Consider the following 21967-nt stretch of genomic DNA (forward strand, 5'->3'; position numbering starts at 1 on the left):
TTTGAATTACCACAATAAACTACAATCAACAGTCGTTGACTTCAATCGATGTGGTTGAAAGGGTTAATATAATACAATAGAGAGGACCTTTGACCACATTAAAATCGAAAGATTGCATATAAAGTTTGTTAAAATGTAAAATTTGTATGTTTATTAATAAGATGTACCTATAACCTGTATAAATAATACATTGTCTATGTTTAAAAATAAAAAATTGCATCACTATTGTACCTTCTCAACATAATTACAGTTACTATTTATTTTGTTAAATAGATATATTATAGAACCGCCTCTTTTAATTTACATATTATAAATATACATAATATACACAATTCAGAAGACATTGTTACGAAGTAAATAAGGATGCTTCTTTTATGTAAATAATTGTAAATTATATTTAGCTCTATAAAAATTTAATATACATATATACTCATGCTATTATTCACACATTAGTGTCAATGCTTATAAATAATAAATAAGGTCAGTCTAGTATTATATAATAACTATTATTAAATATATATTTATCATATAGGTCTTATATAAATAGGTGCATAATATCTATGCAATTCATTATGTCACAGAGGACATCCGTAATTCAAAAATCAAAATTTTGGGTTTAAAAATCGAAAATATTAAGATCTGAAATTTCACAAGAAAAACATATGTGTTTAACAAATATAAAAATATAAAACAAAATTATTAGTAATTATCAAAACATTTTGCATTTTTCTATTTGTCTCACGTTTTTTTTCGAATTCCAGATCTTAATTCTTTCGATTAAAAGCATTTAAGAAATGGGCAGTAAGAAAATGTCACTCCGCGACATTGAACCTGGGGATGAAATCGTTATTTCTGGTATCGCTGGTAGATTTCCTGAATCTGACAATATTAAACATCTTCAGGAGAATTTGTTTAACAAAGTGGATCTTGGATCAAACGACACCCGACGATGGAATCACGGTAATAACATTTAATTTTATATGTAACATGTAATATAAAAAAATTAATAATTTATTGTATAAACATACATATAAAATTATCTAAACTTCAGTTGACATATAATAACATCATGTAATCAATAAAAATTTTAAATAAAAATATCTTATTTAAATTATATGATTTAAAATTTACAGTTCATCCAGAAATACCTCAACGCACAGGAAAAATCAACAATATGGAGAAGTTTGATGCGGAATATTTTGATATTCCCTTCAACGAAGTTCCCTTGACAGATCCTATGAGCAGAATGCTATTAGAACATACCTACGAAGCTATTGCCGACGCGGGAGTAAATCCGAAAGATTTACACGGAACAAAAACAGGAGTTTTTATAGGAGTGTGTTTTTCCGAATCGGAAGGAGATTGGTTTTATGAAAAACATCAAGTATGTAAAATATTATGAATAAATAATACGAATAATCTAGTTTGAATTTATATATTAAACATCAAAAAATAATTTCATGGACAATGTTTCAATATATCAAATTATAAGAAAATGATTTCTTTTTATATAAAGACATGTGCAATAGTCATATAAAGTCTCTAAATAATCTATGTATATACATTAGGTAACTGGTCCTGCAATTTATGGCTGTAGCAAGGCTATGCTGGCAAATCGAATTTCTCACTGGTTGGGTGTAACAGGACCATCTTACTCAATCGATACCGCTTGCAGTTCAAGTCTGTTTGCAATGGAGCATGCTTATAGAAGTATGCAATCGGGGGAATGTGACGCTGCTATCGTCGGTGGTGCAAATCTCTGTTTACACCCCAATTTAGCTTTGCTATTCACACGACTTGGTATTGTTGCTCGTTAAAACAAATAAATTAAAATATAAGAAATTTATATAAATTTAAGATAGATTTAAAGAAATATACGTATACATAGAAATTAAATAATATATTTTAATAAATATATATTACTTTTCACAATTATTTATAATTTTATAGGAGTACTATCGCCTAACGGAATATGTAGATCTTTTGATGATAATGCAAACGGTTATATGCGTAGTGAGACAATCGGTATAATATACTTGCAAAAAGCAAAGAATGCTAAAAGAATTTATGCTACCGTCGTGTACGCCAAAACGAACTGTGATGGATACAAAGAACAAGGCATTACTTTTCCGTCCAGCGAAATGCAAGGAGTTTTGCTTCAAGAATTTTACGATGAATGCGGTATATCTCCATCTTCCTTAACTTATATGGAAGCTCATGGTACCGGTACCAAAGTTGGCGATCCGGAAGAAATCAACGCACTCGAGAGAGTTTTCTGCAAGGGCAGACAGACTCCTCTGTTGATCGGTTCTGTCAAGTCAAATTTGGGTCACTCTGAGGCTGCTGCTGGTATATGTCAAATTGCTAAGGTAATGGTAATGATAATATTTACAATAATTTATTTTTATAATTTATATAACAATTTATTAAAGTCATACAATCATATATTGACAGTCTCATATGCACACAGAATCATAAAATAATTTAGTTAAAGCTAATACTGTTTTTGTTTTCTTTTTACTTCTGGCTCATAAATTCTATAAAAAAATAATAATTTTACAAAGAGTGAAGAAATATTTCTGATAAAATTATTTTTCAAAAGGTTATAATTGCGATACAAACCGGCATAATTCCACCAAATATAAATTTTACACAAGCACGAAAAGGTGTTAAAGCTTTTGATGAAGGAAGTATACGCGTAGTGAATAATCCGACACCATGGAAGCCTGGTTTCGTGGGTGTTAATTCCTTTGGTTTCGGTGGAGCTAATTGCCATATTTTATTACGATCAAATCAGAAGGAAAAAGTTAATCGAGGAACGCCAAATGACGATTTGCCGCGACTCGTCATTATATCTGGTCGTACTGAAGAAGCAGTTGAATCATTATTAAATGAAGTATGCAAACCTTCTGTCGATAAAATATCATATTTCCGATAAAAGCATATTTATACAATTTAAATAAAATAGACCAAATATTTTATATTAAAATAAACAAATATATTTCTACATTAGATCGAGAATCAACCGATAGACGTTGAATATATTCGACTGCTGCATGATCTCTTTTCTGACGACATGAAGGGTCATCCTTACAGAGGGTATGCGATTATCGAATCTAAAGCATCGATTAAAACGATAAAAGAAATACAATATTATTCAGGTAAAAAAAAGCCGATTTGTTTCGTGTTTTCTGGATTAGGCTCGCAATGGCCTGGAATGGGTACGCATCTTACTTTGTACTTATGTATGTATCAGAAAAGCAGTAACTTACAATAAAATTATTTTGTTATACATTGATAGGTCAAGCATTACTGCAATTTCCGGTATTTCATAAAACTGTAGAAAAGTGCGATACAATTTTAAGAACACGTGGAATGCGTGTCATTGATGTATTAACAAGCAAAGACGAAGCAGTCTTTAATAATATATTGAATTCGTTGGTTGGCATTACTGTAATGCAGGTGATAAATCCATTCTAATTATAGCGTAAATTATACAATTTATTAACCATATTAATCAAATGATTTACTTTAATTTCCTCTTTAGATCGGATTAATAGATCTTTTAAAGTCTGTAAATATCGTGCCAGATCATGTTGTCGGTCATTCTGTTGGTGAACTCTGTTGCGGATACGTAACTGGTAATTTTACAATGGAACAAGTGCTTTTATCCTCATATTATATAGGATTGGCGTTGAATGAAACAAAAGTAATTTATGGAGCCATAGCTGACATCGATATTAGTTATGAAAATGCGAGGAACATATGTCCGTCAGATATTGACGTAATATGCAATAATAATTTCAATGCTTGCACTATAAATGGACCAAAGGATTCAATAAAAGCATTTATAACAAAGTTGCAGGTTCATTTTTACATATTTTCTTTATTATTAATAAAATATTTTAATAAATGATTAATTATGTCTAATTAACATTTATATTCTTTTAGATAAACAATATCTATACTAAAGAAATTAAATGCAGCAACATTTATCTTCACAGTCGTCATTTGGCATCTGCAAAAGCCACGATTCTGTCTTATTTAAATCGAATAATACCGCACTCCATGATGAACAATCAAATATGGCAAAATTTGTTTCGTGGGACTGAAATGTCATGCGCAGAATATTTCACAAATAGTATACTAAATTCTATATCTTTCAAAGAAATTGCGCGATTAATTCCTAAAAATGCGACGATCCTGGAAATAGCGCCAGATAATATTATTCAAAGCGATATGAAAGAACTGTTAGATATGACTAATATCACATTACTACAACGCAATCATGAAGATAATGTTAAAGTATTTTTGCAAGGATTGGGACAAATATATAACAATGGCTTGCAACCTCAACTAGCAAATTTGTATCCGACAGTGCAATTTCCTGTTAGTCGTGGAACTCCAATGATTTCGTCGTCACTTAAGTATATTGAACATTTTATCTATTAAACACATATAAAAATGCAGAAAGTGTAAATTAAGTTTTGTAATGCAAAGAATTTTTACTTCAAATTTGTTAATTGATGAAAACATTTTTTATTATATTCTAGATGGAATCATTCCGAAGACTGGTACGTAATGTGTTTTAAAACACAAAAAAAGATCAATTCTGGAGAAAGAGTTGTCAATATTACAGTAAAAGACGAATCTTTCGAATACATGAGCGGTCACGTAATCGACGGACGAAACTTGTTGCCAGCCACGGGATATCTTGTTTTCATTTGGGATACGATTAGTATGCTGAGAGGTCAATGGCTTAATGAGATACCTATTGTATTTGAAAATGTCAAGTTTCTGCGAGCCACGCATATTCCAAAGCAAGGTGAACTAGAGCTAACAATAATGGTGCAAAAAGGTAAATTTGTTTAGAAAATATCTTAAATAACTCACGAACAACTTCGACACAGCATTATAATATAATTATAATATTTGCAATAAAAAATAAATATTGTGGTTATTATTATTATATATTTAAATATATATTATCTAGGCACTGGAAATTTTGAAATAATTGAAGGAGGTAATGCTGTCGTTACTGGTAGAGCACGCATTCCGACAGATCCTGCTAAAGAAAGATTACAACTTTTAGAAGAAGATGAAGAAAATGAGGAGGAAATCATGAAAACAAAAGATATATATAAGGAACTTAAATTACGTGGATATCAATATACCAATCTATTTCGTGGATTAAAGACTTTATCTTCTACGGGAAGGCAAGGACATATAGCTTGGGTGAATAATTGGGTGACGTTTATGGATAATATGTTGCAAATAAAAATCTTTGGGATAAATATGAGAACTCTTTATGTTCCTACGGAGATACAAAAATTGGTAATTGACACAAAGCTTCATGCACAGTATATACGGAACATAACAGAAGAAGAAAAGCGTAAGTTTACAGAAGAGTGATTCAACAAACATTTTTTTTAATTACGTCGTATATTTAATAACTGAAATCTTTTTATATAATTTTATAAATAATGTGTCAATGTATCACAGAAAAGTAAATTATTTATTTCTGAAACAATTAATAATACGATTATAATACAAGTTTTAATTCCAGAGTTACCTGTGCGCGTATATAAAGATTTGGATACGATAGTATCAGGTGGAATTGAAATTCGGGGTGTTAAAGCTACTTCTGTATCCCGCCGAAAGCCAACAGGGAATCCTGTTCTCGAAGAGTATAGATTTGTAGCGCATCGCGACAGAGCCGAAGTTTCCTTACAGGAAAGTATAATTATATCGATGCATCTCGCTCTGGAGTATCATCAAACGATGAAAGTAAATATTATCGAACTGATTGAACAAGGGGACAAGATAACGACAGAACAATTAGCGTCCCCATTGTTTCTCGAAGTCTTAGATAATTTGCCATTGATCAAACCTAACATTAATTTAATAACTCGAACCGATTGCTTTAATTCTATTACTCTTCCATCAAAAATCACAATTTCGCACTCCATGCAGCAATCAAAGGACGATAATGCAATTTTAATCGCTGGATTTAATCTATTAACAAACGATAAGAGTGAAACCTTACAGGAAATTCTGTTGGCGTTAAAAGACGGTGGATTTATATTGACACGAGGACTACCACTTACAAGGAACGATTTTATAAATGCAAAGAAATGTGATTTAGAAGTAGTTCTTGAGAAACGCACGATAAAAGAGCACATTGCACTTTTAAAGAAAAAAACAAAATTGATAAAAAAACACAAGTTATTTATGTAGACAATTATGAATTCTCTTGGTTAGAACAATTAATATCGAGCTTAAACGAAGAAAATAATAATTCGAGAATAATTTTAGTGGGGCAAAAAGATCTGGAAAGTGGCTTGTTAGGTCTTGTTAATTGTTTGAGAAAAGAACCAGGTGGTGAATTAATAAGAGGTATGCTAATCCAAGATGAGGCAGCTCCGGAATTTTCTTTAAACGAGCCGTTGTACGCAAAGCAACTCGAGATTGATTTAATTACAAATGTCTTACGTCCGGGACAGATATGGGGATCATACAGACATCTTCCGTTATCATCTTTGGCACCCAAACCCTTATATCACGCTTTTGTTAATCAAATCGTAAGTACTAGTTTTTTAAAAATACATTTTTTAATCAAATTTGTAATTGAATTCTCTACAATAAATCGTGTTACCCTTAGATTCGGGGTGATTTAAATTCATTTCGCTGGATCGAGGGTCCGCTTGCTTTGGATCAGCATAAAAATATTGTTCACATTATTTATGCGTCTATTAATTTTAAAGATGTAATGATATCAACCGCCAAAATCATTATGGATGAATATACGTCACGTGGACGATTAGAGGAATGTATGATAGGTTTCGAATATGTCGGTATCAATAGTGCTGGACGCAGAATAATGGGAATTTTGGAAAATAGGTACGTCATCGCATACTAATAATTGTTTACAAAAATTTGAAGCTTATAGCTGTACTAGAAAAATACATAATTTAGATAATTTAAATAATTGAATAAAATAATTTGGACAGATATTGTAGAAAAAAATATTTTGGATAAAAAATTAAATTTTAGTTTTTATAATAAATCAAAATAAATCAGTATAATTAGTCAGTGTATCTATATATTGAGATTTTAATTCAAAAGCAGAATTGAAATATTTTTATTATATTGAAAAATATGCATAATAAATTATATATTTTACTTTTCTCATTTAAAATATATAATAATTTTTTATTTAGATGTATAGCAAACATGTGCGTACCCAATAAATATTTAAGCTGGGATATTCCCGACGAATGGACGCTGGAGGACGCTGCCACAATTCCATGCGCTTACGGAACATGCTATTACGGATTATATATGAAAGCACAAATGAGAAAAGGCGATAAGATATTAATTCATTCGGGTACTGGCGGCGTAGGTCAGGCCGCGATTAATCTTGCGCTTTTTAAAAACTGTGAAATATTCACTACAGTTGGCACTCCGGAAAAGCGGCGATTTATTAGAGAAACCTTTCCATCTATTCCAGAGGATCATATTGGAAATTCGCGTGATACCAGTTTCGAGCACATGATATTGCAACAGACCAAAGGTCGTGGTGTAGATATCGTACTGAATTCATTAGCCGAAGATAAACTTCAGGCGTCTATTCGTTGTCTCGCAAAAGGAGGACGTTTTTTGGAAATTGGCAAATTCGATTTTATGACCAACAATATGTTAGATCTGTCGGTCTTTTGCAAAAGCATTAAATTTTATAGCGTCATGTTTGATAATTTTTTTACGGTGTACACGAACGAACGTAGAATGGAACTAAAGAAACTACTAGACAAAGGTATTCGTAGCGGAGCTATCAAGCCAATAAGCAGAAAAGTTTTTCAAAGAGACGAAATTGAGTCTGCATTTAGATACATGGCAGCTGGAAAGCATATAGGAAAAGTAAGTCATATCACGTATCAAGAGAGGCAGTACATCAGTAAGCAATGAATATAATCGAGTTAATATATTACAATTTTTAGATAATTATAAAAATACATAAAGAAGATGAATCTATCAACGCACCAATTCTAGCACTTCCGCGTTATTATTGTATGGCAAACAAGACATATGTCATTTTTGGCGGCTTGGGTGGTTTTGGTTTAGAATTAGCAGATTGGTTCGTCATTCGAGGTGCCGAAAATCTTGTGCTTATCTCGCGCAAAGGAATAAAAAATGGATATCAACAAATGAAAATCGACCTGTGGAAATCTTACGGAGTAAAGGTATTTGTTATATCAAACGTCGACGCATCGGACGTAGATGATTGCAAACGTATATTGAGAACGGCAGAAAAGATAGCACCAATAGATGCTATATTTAATCTTGCTGTGGCATTGAATGATAAAATCTGCCAGAATCATACTGCAAATACATTTCAAGAGCCATTTAATGCGAAAGCTTGGGCAACGAGAAACTTGGATCAATTGTCTAGAAAGATATGTTTTCAACTTCGACACTTTGTTGTCTTCTCTTCAGTTTCCTGTGGCAGAGGTAATGCTGGACAGAGCAATTACGGTATGGCAAATTCTGTAATGGAAAGAATTTGCGAGAGAAGAGTTCAAGAAGGTTTACACGGACTAGCGATTCAGTGGGGCGCAGTGGGCGATGTCGGTCTTGTGGCCGACATGCAAGATGATGATAAAGAAATGGTCATAGGCGGCACTTTGCAGCAAAAAATAGTTTCCTGCATCGAGAAACTTGAAGAATTTTTGTTACAAAAGCATCCTGTAGTAGCGAGTATGGTTGTAGCTGAGAAGCGTTCAGATGCCTTTGGCACAGGCAATATTGTTGAAACTGTTGCTAATATTATGGGTAAGTCATATGACATAAAAATTAAATTGTTTAATTAAGTAATTAAATTAATGTATATTAAAGCGAATCAAAATGTTAACATATAGGTCTGAAAGATTTAAATAACGTTGCTCGTCACACACCATTGCCCGAGCTTGGCATGGATTCGATGATGGCTGTGGAAATTAAACAGACTTTAGAACGGGAGTTCGATGTTTTCCTTACAGCTCAAGATATTCGTTATCTTAATTTTGCCAAACTTATAGACATGTTCAAAGACAAAGATACGTCGAAGGATAAAAGTGATCGTGATGAAAACGAATTAACTGGTATTAACCTGCTCGTTCGTTTGATAGGTAATGATGATTTAATTTCTGATGTCTGTATAGACATGCCAACAAAAAAGGACATGGCAAGAAGCGAAATATTTCTAGTGCCAGGAATAGAAGGTTGCGGAAGTATTTTTGATTCGTTAGCGCATTTAATCGAAGCTCCAGCAACATGTTTACAACATGGAACGTATCACATTGGTCCAAACTGTACTTCAATGAGCGAAATCGCTGATTGCCTCTTAAAAGTATATAAATCTTATATTTAATTACAATTATAATATCTTATAGAATATTAAAATGGCAAACTACAATTATTATAGTATTATTTTAATATGTATATATATGTTTGCAGCATCTTTTGAGCAAAAAGAAATTGTGTCAAAACTTTGTAATAGTGGGTTATTCTATGGGTTCAGTGATTGCAATTGAATTAGTACGTAAGATAGAAGAAATGAATCTCCAAGGCCGTGTAGTGCTTATTGATGGCGCACCTGAGCATATGAAAGCAATTGCAAATCAACATTTACCTTTTAACACGGTCGGCGAACTTGAAAATAATATTCTTTTGGGAATAATGGATACTATACAACCAGTACTTAGTGGAAAGGTATATTTTTCAAAAGTATTATTTTTAAATGAGTAATTTTTTGATACATAAGTTACAAGTAATTTAATCTTTATAGCTTCTTTTGGAGTTAAACAAATGCATCAATTGGAATGAAAAATTAGATATTTTCATATCTCATGTTCCACCAACTTATACAAAATTATCAATGAAATATAATAAATCTGTATGTACAACAATTTACGAGCGAGTAATCGCTCTTCATAAATATGATATTACACAATTACCGAAAATTGAATCACCGATAATACTTCTGAAACCTACTATACAATCGCTGCACTTTTCTCAAGAAGATTACGGCTTACATAAGGTAATTACATGAAGTAACAATTATGTAATGTAATTATGTGCTGTAATAATTATAAAGATTATTTCTACTTAATTGTTTCAATTGAAAAATAATTTTCAGATAACTAAAGGAAATGTGGAAGTACGTTATGTCGAAGGCAATCATATTACCATATTGGAGAATGATAAAGTCGTAGCTGCGATCAATGGAGATTATATCAAATGTCAAAAATTATAGTTAGATGTGACACATAATGATAATAATACATCTATTAATAAATCTATTAATAATAAAAATATCTATTCGAGATCATAAAAGCTAAATTATTAGATATTATACAGTATAAAAATATTTAATATATTTAACAATTTTACACGTTTTCAATTAAAAACGTAATAATTGTTTGTTAACATTGTATTAATATAATTTTTTGTATAAAATACGGTATTAACATGTATTTATTTTGTTAAATTATAATTATTTATAGAGTTTAGTATTTTTACAATAAATTTATTTAATTTTGAATGCTTCAAGTAGCATTAAATCAATGAAAGTGTAATGTATTGTATTGGGTTTTTGACAGAATGTAAATTTTACTTTATCTATTCATGCTTTTTATAAAAAATTATTTTTATGTACATTTAATTTATAAATATAATAAAAAACATAACAAATATACATATGTAAAAATTATATTTGTTTAGAAAAAAGTTAAAAATAAATATGTGAAATTATTAAAAAGTGAAAAAAGTTTTATATTTTTTTAAAAGCAACACAAATTTATATACACATAGAAGTCTTTTAGCATAATATTATTAAAAACTCATTTGTTCAAATTGTTCAATATTATTCTTGTAGATGATTTAATATATTCTATAATCATTGATGCAAAATACATTAATGGTGATAAATAATATTATAGACAATCTAGATTATATATTATAGACAACTCGCATTTCTCAGGGAATACATCAACCGCACATAAAAATGTTTGGTAAATAAAAGAAAGGAAATAACCGAAATAATCATTAATTGTCAATGACTATCTTTTTTTGTAGTGTCCCATTCACGCATCGCTACTTTACGCTACTTCCTTTCATCCGTGCAGCATACACCACTCTGCGCAAACTCAACCCCACTCTGATACTTTATTACTCATCCATGTAGAACACCCTGTGGTCGAATCAGTATAACGGAGCGCGTTTGACGCGATGTTACTATGCAGTATACTTCGTGCTACGTTATCCGCGTCTTTTGGGACTATTGTGCAGATTGCAATCTTCTTACTGCAAAACTCCAATATCTCCAGAGTGCTCGCGTCGATGCCACCAGGAGCCGGTCAGTGACTTATTGTTAGTGCGATACGTTTATAAATAAATTTACTATAAATGGACAAAAATCTATGCGAAAGAATAATAAATGCTTTTTTTATGTATTTTTTAAAATATTTTCTATATTAATGCATTCCATGCATTGCTTTTCTTTAATAAAAATTATAGTGTGCTTAGTTGAATGCTTAAAAGATTACCATTTGGACTTATCTTTAATAAAGTATTTTGTATTTGTACAACATTTTATACAAATCGCATTGATGTTGTTTGAAATATTATAGAATGTTGTAAATTTTCCTATTTTATTTTATTCCTATCTTTGTGAAGAAATTATTTCATAACACGACATATCTATTCCGCTTCTTATGAATTATGCTGAAATTATTACACGCATAATGAGTTTATTTTACGAGTACGCATATATTTTGAATTTATATTGCTGATGTTTTACGGTAAATTTTCACGCGCGTATATGTAACGTGTGTGAATCAGCGACGTATACGTAGTTCCACGTGCTCGATCGATTCGAGGTGAACCTTTCTTTCACATCATGATACTCACGTGCGCATGAAAATACAAGCGACGTTCCTCGTGTTCCGTCATCTTATTTCTGTACGGAGATGCGTTCTGCTGTAACTTTTTGTTGTCAATGATGCTACCGATTTTCCATATATGTAAATTAAAATCGAATTATCGATAGCCAACTAGGCGCTAGTCTATATGAGACAACTTAAGTAATTCATGCAGGTGTGCACCTTAGCAGGTAATCAATATTATTATCGGTACATGCACTTATGTATAAGTACTTATGCGCTACTATTATTCTGATTACGATATTTTCGCGATAAAATTTATTTTAATTTTTGTATCGCTATTCTGTAATATTTAAATAAAATTTGTATATCAATGTATGATTGTCACCGTAAAAGAAAATATATTTTTTTAATTAAAAAACAAGTTGTATCGAGGACATAATGATTTGATATGTATATATCGGGGAAAAGTCTCAATGTAATTTTACTCGTTCTTCGTAAATTTAAAGGAAATTATCAATGAGAATTGGTTGCGATGGAATAAACGACGCGGCATACGGGGGTTAATAACGATCAATTCAACTCATTCTCACCATAGGAACTCCGTTTTCTATCGATTTAACACTACCATCACGTACTAAAAATACCTGAGATATGCCGACTATAAACTCTGCGTATGAATGATATGATTGAGTATAGTTCAGTGACGGAAAAAAATATGCATTCGCGTTTATATATTATACATGTTGCGTGCATATTTATATGAAGAGAAAGTTATACTGGAATTATTATATTCTCTTTGGATAATTGTGAGCAAATTTGGAAACATAGACGAGTTACTCGTCCTCGTAGACACGAAGTTGCAGAACCACACGAACGATCAGGATGCGCGTAACTTCGCAACAATATTTTCACGCACCGGAAAGTCAAACGAACCGTGAAACCAGGTCGTCGTAACAACGCGAAAAAAATTGCGCGTGATGAATAGATTGTGGACGTGTTCCACGTAGTGTCATAATTGATCGACAGTTTCAGCGATGACCGGCATGCAAAGATTATTCAACGCAGAATCAATTTTATTCCAAAGTGCATCTTGCTAAAATATGAGTAGATTTCTTTTTATACAATCTGAATCAACATTAACATAAAACGTTAATTTAAAAGGACATTACCCTCCAACTATTAAAATATTTAGAATGACATAAGAAACAGCAATAGCTATATTATATTTCTCGTTTGTAATCACAAAAATAGTTCTGCTCACGCATGTAAATGGATTATACAATCTTCATAAGCTTCGGTCACGTAATCGCGTGATAAGAAATTTCTTCCTCTCTGTTGTATTCCCCGTCTTTATTATTATCGTATCTATTATGATCGGCTCATCTTCAGGCATGTCGTGACATCGCCAATAAGTCGCATGACGGTCGGTCATTGGCCCCATCGACAAGGTGCCTCGTGGAAAAGCTTCTACGTATATACACACGTGTTTTCTTGCGTGTCCTGCTTCCTTCGCAGAATCTTTACACAAGTTACAGAATCAACAGGACACGAAACCCATGAATTTTAAAATTTATGACATTATTAATATTTATCATAATTGTTATATTAACATTAATGATTCATATCTTACACACATATTGGAAAACTACGGTAATTAAGACTTTATTATTAATAGATATAATTAAAGGTATTATATACCAAGATGTATAATATCTTAAAATTGGTATAAACATGTATGTTGCATATTTGAAATTTTAAGATAGAGAAACGAAATAAAATTATTTTTGTAATTTTATTATAATAAATTTTTTATTACGCGCGCATTAGCCATATTTTTATCAGATTATTACATGATCAGATATTTTATACAATAAAGTCAAACATAATGAAATCATGGAATGGCTCTTGCGCCTATTTAAATTAATACGTATCTCATATTTAGGAATTTTTGTAAGTTTTATTAGTTATTCATGTCGGCTGAAGATGGCATTATTTACTTATTTCAAAATATTTGTATGCGAATAAGAAATATCAGGTTGAAGGGTCGGAATAGCTTAGTGGTAAGAGCAATCGCCCGGCAAGCGAAAGACTCGGGTTCGATTCCCGATTCAGCCGATCAATTTCAACCTGATATTTCTCAATTAATATGTTTCCCTGAACATCCTTCACCTCAAAGGAGATGGAAAAGTTTTAGAATAATATATTAATATCAACATCACAAGTTGTGTTTCGAGTTTCGATCGAATAATTAATCATCAAAATTTGCACAGACATTCGACGTCAGTTTTAAGGCGGCGAGAACTGACTTACTTATTTAAAAATATTTGTAAGTCGTTGAGCAATATCAGAATGAAAGGTCTGAATAGCTCAATGGTAAGAGCAGTCGTCCGGCAAGTAAAAGACTCGGATTCAATTCCCGATTTTGGCCTGTTATTTTTTTTTACTTATATAATTTTCCATAAGAGGATATAATGTCCATCCTCTTTTCCATAAGAGGAAAAGGGGATGGACATTATTAATTTGAAATTTTTTGAATTAAGAATTATTAAAAATTAAAACAATTCTTGACATAAAAATTATTTTTGCAATACCATATCAACAAAAATTTGTGCCTTGAGCATACTATTAAGTTTCGACGAGAAATATTAATTTTATCAAAATTGAAATTGCAATAACGTCTGCGTTTGGTTCTTGCGTCTATTTAAATTTAATATGTATCTTATATTTAGAAAACTTTGTAAGTTTAATTAAATGAAATCAATTTTTGCCTGTATACAGAAGACGAAATTATTCTGATTGAGCATCTACCAGGACGGCGGGTGCATCTGCAAGACTTCTTCTGGACCGGTTTGGAAGATGCGCCGCCATGGGTGGATCCTAATCAGGGTTTAACATTTTACGAGACAAAAACGATCGTTCATACTGTCACAGTTTACACTCCGAACAACGAGGAAGGCCCATCGGACCCTATATTGCCTCATCGTCCAGATACTTACAATCCGGAATGTATCACATGCATAGAACCTACACCTAGATTGGACGATGACGACGATCAGAGTATCGGAGTTCTTATCGGAGATGATCCAGGTCCAAGGTAGCTGCAATTAATTAAAAATAAATTGTTATAAAATAATATATGCATTAAATGTTTTGGAAGTTAAAGAATTAAGGAACGACAGAAAAATATTTTGATTAATAAATCGATATAATGTTGCTTTTGCGCATCGGTCAACACTCTGGGCACAAGTTTTGCGCAAATCTTCCGCATGGCCAAGTCTTCCGATACAATCTCGTGAACAATCGTTTTCGGCAAGTTCAATAATTCCGACATTAAGCGAACATTCATTCGACGGTCTGAATTCAATAATTGGCGCACACGAGTCACATTGTCGTCCGTTCGCGATGTTGACAGGCGTCCTGCGCGGGCCTCGTCGGCGACCTCCTTCCGACCTTCTCTAAACATCTTGTGCCATCTGTTTGACTGCGATTTGGAAAGGCAATCGTCCCCGAAAACTTTCTTGAGCATTTCAAAAGTTTCCAGCGGCGTCTTGTCCAGCTTCACGCAAAACTTTATCGCATAGCGTTGCTCTATCGTTCTCTCCATCACAAGTTCGACGCGACCACTAAGCAGAGGTTCACAGAATAAGCCGTCCTAACCCTCCAAGCGCATGGAAACAATTGAGCGACCTACCGTTGGAAAGCTAAGGCTACCCCCCTTCCTCCCCAACCGGTCCCCTCGCTCTCCGATGTATATATAATTATCAAATTATTCTGACATAAATACTGATAAAATAAATATCGTTTCTAATGTAGAAATAATGAAAATAGAAAATGTGCAATTAATAGATACTGGCTGTTGACGGTTCTTCGACCAGGAGAGGCTGTGCCACCCAAAGTCGAACTTCGTTTAGCTCGCTTATATCGAGCCGCGTTTTCCAGACAGCAACAACGGCACCTTGGTCTATTATCGACAGATCCGCGATCACGAAGAGGCACGTTATTACGTGACTTAATTGGCCGAAAGGTAAAATGATTTTTTCCAAAAATTTATATATTAAATTTGTCCATGATTTTTAATTCTTCTCGGTCCGCACAGGTTATACCAGAACGTTTTGAACCTTTGTCTCGAGGAAAAAGTCATCAAGAAGAGATTCCCGCCAATGTAACAAAAGTTCAACCGTCCGAATTAATCGTCGATATCGTCGAGAGCTCTTCGATTCTTGCAGAACCGGAAGCGAACATTTCGAACTTAACCGACAACAATAAATTGTATTTTCCAAACGATTCGCAAATCAAATCTATGAGAATGATCGAAATTCCCAGGCCGAAAAAAATGTTACTGCCGACATTCGATGTCGACGCAACGGAGGATAATGTGAAATCTACGAAGGAAGAAGACTTTGCTTTGAAAAAGATCATCAAAACGTTGAAGGGAGAAACAAGATTACCTTTAGACGACTTATCTACGACTATCGAACCATCGTATCCCATTAAAACTGATGATTCCAGTGAGCAAATTCCGCGGGAATTGATGCCTACGTATACAGAATCCAAGTCTGATTCAAAGTCTAATACCGATGTCGTCTCCAGAAACCGATCGAGCGATGCAGGTATGCGTTCGAGGTTGCGTTTAGCGGATGGCTCGATTCCGGGGGTCGTAAAGGTCAGAATGCAGAATACGAGCGTTATCGAAGGCAGGCGCGATGAGATTGATCTATTCGGTTCATCTCGACGATAAGCCCGTTCCCGCCGAAACTGCCGCGAGAGACATGGCCCTTCTTTCGCCCCAAGGAAGTCGCCCTGGAACTTGGAGCACCGGTGATCATTCAAAGCGAGCGTGAGTAAATAGTAGTTTTTACTCGGCAGAAGTTTATAGAAACAGAACATTAGAAATGATCTATATTTGCAGCTTATTTGAAGGAGAGTCGACCTCTGGCTCTATCAAGAAAGAGGGACGCCTGGCTCTTGATCGGTGCAGCCAGCGCAGGCGTCGTTCTTTTAATTTTGGTTCTCACTGGTTTGATCGTGGCCGCCAAAAGAAAGAGGGCACATAGTGCTGTTGTTGCGCCACCCAACAGAAGTATTCTTAAGAAGGAACGTGAATATGCATCCACGACACCTGGCCTCGATAACGCTGCATTTTCAACGTCGGAAACCGAAATTAAGGTACCCTTACATAATTTTTTTTTAAATATCTGTCAAAATAAAAAGGAAATTATTTTCTGTATTGAGAATATCAATTTTTATGCCTATATTTTAAACTTTAATTTAAATTTATATTATATGCGAAATATTTAATAGAAATGATTAAATATACATCTGCTAATTATATCATGCAATAAAAGATCTCATAATGAAAGAGAATACTTTATAATTTTTAAAGTTTTTACCTCGCGTGTTAAAAGTTATGGGATATCATAAAAAAATAAGCCCGAAATTGTTAAACCGGCACGCGAACGATCAACAAACGATGTCGGAAATTGCGAGGAAAGACAATTTGTTTCCTCGATGTCAGGGACGATATTGATTCTAACAGAAGTATTACTCCCTTTCCCATTCGGGCAAATTATTACGCTTTGAATCGCTTATCTTCGCCTCTTATGCGGCTCTCCCTTGTACGCAGACGGACGGTACCAGTCAGCGACAAACTCCGCGAACTTTATCCAGAACTCCGATCACTCCCGACACGCCTGATAGTTTAGAATTGGGCATTCATGAAGTTTCCAGCGACGACGACGAGGAACCGAAAAAGACTCGCGGCTCGACCCCTTGGAGCATTCAAGAACATCCAGCTAAGAAAGCAAGGTAGTCTCAGCAAGTTCTCGACAACTAATATTAACAGAAAAATTAATAATGATAATTACAATTATTAATTATAATTAATAATAATTTTATTAATATTCCATCCATTTTAATCTATAATAAAAAGAGGAAATATTTATTATGTAATAATTTTTATTTAAAATAATTATAAATTTTATGATAGAACCTCGCATGCAAGAATGACGAGAACGAACGCAATAGACCATCCCAGGACACCAGATTCATTAGACACGGTGACTGATCACGTAGAGACATTGGAATCTTTAGAAAATGGTTACGTGAAACGAGAGGAAGCTACCGCTTCGCCGCGATCTTACTTGTCAATGCCATCGTGCAAACAATTTCCTAGCATGCGTAGCGTGGAACCACTGTCAAGAGTGCTGGAACCCGTTATGGTACTTAGAGAAAAATATGAAATAACACATTGCTCTAATCGTTATAAATTCTTCATATTAATGATAAAATATCATTCCAGGTCAGACACTTAGATATCGATTCTCCAGAATTAGTTCGCCGCGATAGAGATGGTAATATTGACGATACGTTTCTTACAAGAACGTTGAGTACCTCGAAGGATCCTGGAGCTGTAGGACCAATCGTTTGGAATCTTAGTAAGCAGTTATTTTCGACAGAAGGTAAGCAATATCATTTTTTCTAGCATTTGCACGTTTAATATAAATTTGTGAAATCATTTAAGAATACTTTTTAGCGAGACATTAACATTTCTGCGACTTCGATTACGGACGAATAAATACTAATCTCACACAAATTGTTATAATTTAAAAGTGAAATTGTATCGATTTGTTCGTTCGCAATCGATTATAATAAAATGTAAGGAATATCTGTCTCTTCACAATCTCTCGAAAGACTCAACTTGTCTAAAGGTAACGGTGCGTCCGAAACGGATGTCGATGGAATGTACCATCTACCATCAGGACCCGTGGGTCGCGCCCGGAGGAGACTCCACGAACTCCTCGAGGACTCTTTCAGTCTCTTCGGAAGCAGAGACGTCAAAATCAAAGAGCCGCAGCAGTCGCAAACGTCACAAACGTCGGCTTCCTTTGCCCGTACCGCGGATACACTCGCGATATTTTCGGAGACGAGAGGCAAATCCGCCCACGTCAGGTACATATCCTTCTTCTTCTTCTTCTCCTTCTTCTTCTAACAGGTAATTAGCTATTAAAGTTTAATTGTCAGACTGTTATTAAATATAAATATCTATATTTCATTTTTTTTTCAGAATCCATAAAAGAAATATATTTAATAAAAAACATGATACGAAAATTGTCTCGCGATATGTTACTGTTATATATTATATTATATTTTATTAATGAGTGCGATAAAAGTAATTGTATAATTATGCAGTCCAGTAGTAACGCCAACGATGGAAATAAAAACGAGACCACGTACTTCGTTACCACGTAGAGATCTCGACGAGGATATTCCGGAAACAGGCCAGGCTGAACAGATTCATTCACGCAATGTCTGGGGTTCAAGGCCACTTAGCGCAGGTCCGTTCCACAGACCGAATTTGCCGGAAGTGGATACTAGACGTATATTGACGGACAGCAGACTTCCACCGGAAGATCCTGCAGTACCTTTGATCGCGTCGATCAAGAAGGAACTCGAAAAGTTTTCGCCTCAGTAGAACGCAATTATAAACGGGGTGCAATAAATGTTAGCTTAAATACTCTTGCGAAGTGATATGTCAATTTTAAGAATCAAAAAACGGTGTAAATATCCGATAAACTTTTGCCAGAAAATTTTATAACTCAACATCTAATTTTTTCACTATGATGTAAAATGAAATCATTTCATATACATCGCGATAAAATCGTTTTGCATACACATTTCAAAAGATAGATTTTGTAGTTTCATTGTCACGAAACAAAAATTGTGCCACTAAATTCAGCTTGTCAATTAGTCATTAGCTAATCACTGTACATATTACCATATTGAACATGTAGAATATATGTATATGTAGAATCCATTTGCAACCTTGATACTATTTTAAATTAATTAATAAGTTGAGTTTGACTTACATAAATAATTACGAAAGATATTAATTGCAATAATAATTCTCTCGTAACTTCGATCCGTCCAACGTACTTAGATAAACATACTTTATAACTGAAATACACAATAAACTTATATAACATGTATAACACGTGTGACTATTTTATTAAAATTGTTCTATATATGTACAAAATAATTATATAAAATTATTTTAATCGGAATAAGAAACATGAATATAATATCACAAGTCGTGTCTTTAGGCAGTCTTTACTATTTCTACAAAACGATCATTATTACAAAAATCTTTGTACGTGTGTTCGTGATGGAGCTTGAAATCAGGATATTTATTTGTGAAAAATTGTATATATTCGGGATGAATGGGATCAACCTCCAGAAAGAGACGTCCGCCAGGTTTTAATACTTTGGCAGTGTATTTTAAGAGCGGTTTGATCACTTTTAGTCCATCGTCTCCGCCATCCAACGCCCTGAGATCCTCGTAACTGCGTACAGTAAATAAAATTATTAATTAATTACATTTATAGTGCTATTGAAGAAAGTATTTCTCAAGTATGCCTTGTATATTACATCTTTATCTCGGATTGCAGTTTTGGTATATTTTTCGTCGGCACGTAAGGCGGATTACTGACTACAAAATCGAACAATTTTAAATTCAGATCTACATCACTGGCATCGTCCAAGTTCTTCGAAACTTCAACAGTTGCGTCCGACTTTAGAGTTGCATGTATGACTGTGATTTGATTCGCCAAGTTCAAGTTGTTCCGATTTATCACGGTTAAATCGCATGCGTAAGGACTCGTGTCAATCGCTGTGCATTTAATCTGGAAGAAAAGTATATGCATTAAATTTATTGATTAATTTAGCGAAACGTAAAGTAGTATAATATCATTATAACACGTTATGCACCTTTTTACAAGCGTGAGCGAGAGCCAATGATATTGCACCTGAGCCGCAACCGATTTCCAGGATTTCGCAACTATCGAGTTGCGACGAATTCAGTCTCTTCAATACAAAATCTACTAGTATTTCTGTCTCCGGGCGAGGAATGAAAATCGGTGGCACGAGTTTCACAGTAATGTCCCGAAAATCCCATTCGCCGATAATGTACTGAACTGGCATTCTGCAAGGACTCGATGTTGATGAGCAAGCGCGAAGGATTTCGCGCAGTTCTTCATAAAGGACTCTTTTAAAGGCCTCTTACCTCGATAATCGACATTGGCACAACGACTCCAATTTTTCGATCTGGCTCTCGTTGAGTCGGTCATTTCTGACGTTCAAAATATCGATTATCTGTAAATATAATAATAAAAAAAGTAGAAAAATTGTCTAATCATCTAAAAACAAACTCTATTAGAAATATTTATATTTTTTATATAACATAAGACATATTTGGCCTGTCTTATTATTATACACTATATTCTATTTTAATATATTTTATAAAAACAGTGAACATTTCAAAAAATAATAGTCATAAAAGTCGCGTCAAGCAATTACTCCAATAATTTTAAGCAAAAAATACCTATAACAGTGGAACGCGCATTCGTACGTAAGGATAATGATCAATAACCTTTACTCGTGGAATGATAAATTATAATGAAAAATAGCGATTATTACCTTCTTAGTTCCTATAATGTGCGCAACTATGTGTTCTATCGATTCCACCGGCTCCGTTATGCCTTCGTTCTCGAATCGGTGACTCCATTGATCAATAACATCGCCGAACGTACATACACGTGTGTTCGAACTGAACGACCGTCGCATTGGACATCTCAACGTGACAAAGTTGGGACCATTAATCGTCAAACATTGCACATAGGTAGATATGGATGAGTTATTGAAAGCAGCACACGTCTTCAAGATGTTGCGACACAACATGATGATTCATTCGACGCTGCGGAAGCTGCGAGATACAGATGTTACAAAATATTAGCAGATGTTACTGATGTTGTGCCATGAGCTGATAAACCCATGTTAGAGAATCATCAGAAGTTATATACGTATTTTAAATTTTGTGATGTATAAACTGCTGCCAGCTGGCGAGGCAAAGCTTAGTTGAACGTTTATCGGCAAAATGAATCAATATCATGTACAAAAAGAATAGGGCAATGTACAAAAGAATCGGAGCAAGATGTTCCAAATACATAAAATAATTATATTTCATGTTCAACACTAGATGTAAAATAAAACTT

The 21967-nt window shown here is 33.7% G+C and overlaps 3 protein-coding genes across 3 annotated transcripts; 2 read left to right on the forward strand and 1 right to left on the reverse strand.

Moving 5' to 3' along the window:
* The first annotated feature begins 767 nt into the window (after positions 1 to 767).
* Positions 768 to 10369, forward strand: LOC114940936 (fatty acid synthase-like). The gene is given in 20 exon segments (XM_085486569.1): positions 768 to 960; positions 1134 to 1384; positions 1569 to 1800; positions 1951 to 2369; positions 2603 to 2896; positions 3014 to 3221; positions 3302 to 3462; positions 3548 to 3865; positions 3952 to 4427; positions 4554 to 4858; positions 4994 to 5392; positions 5567 to 6208; positions 6211 to 6581; positions 6662 to 6900; positions 7221 to 7917; positions 7998 to 8829; positions 8916 to 9385; positions 9493 to 9747; positions 9824 to 10075; positions 10175 to 10369. Coding segments are annotated over 20 exon segments (7182 nt in total). The 5' UTR covers positions 768 to 794.
* An 890-nt stretch (positions 10370 to 11259) lies between these two features.
* Positions 11260 to 19903, forward strand: LOC114940931 (uncharacterized). Its single transcript, XM_029315738.2, is given in 12 exon segments — positions 11260 to 11392; positions 14700 to 15015; positions 15768 to 15945; positions 16018 to 16617; positions 16619 to 16711; positions 16713 to 16758; positions 16831 to 17087; positions 17545 to 17726; positions 17908 to 18139; positions 18220 to 18379; positions 18629 to 18869; positions 19110 to 19903. Coding segments are annotated over 12 exon segments (2715 nt in total). The 5' UTR covers positions 11260 to 11265; the 3' UTR covers positions 19393 to 19903.
* HemK1 (HemK methyltransferase 1) lies at positions 19893 to 21761 on the reverse strand. Its single transcript, XM_029315741.2, has 5 exons — positions 21393 to 21761; positions 20980 to 21068; positions 20685 to 20898; positions 20346 to 20599; positions 19893 to 20260 (listed from the first exon to the last, which is right to left on the reverse strand). Exons 1-5 carry the CDS (start codon positions 21651 to 21653, stop codon positions 20017 to 20019), a joined length of 1062 nt encoding a protein of 353 aa, XP_029171574.2. The 5' UTR covers positions 21654 to 21761; the 3' UTR covers positions 19893 to 20016.
* Between the last annotated feature and the right edge of the window lie 206 nt (positions 21762 to 21967).

Source organism: Nylanderia fulva, unplaced genomic scaffold (assembly GCF_048542155.1).
Source record: "Nylanderia fulva isolate GAGA-0341 unplaced genomic scaffold, ASM4854215v1 Scaffold45, whole genome shotgun sequence".
NCBI lineage: Eukaryota > Metazoa > Arthropoda > Insecta > Hymenoptera > Formicidae > Nylanderia > Nylanderia fulva.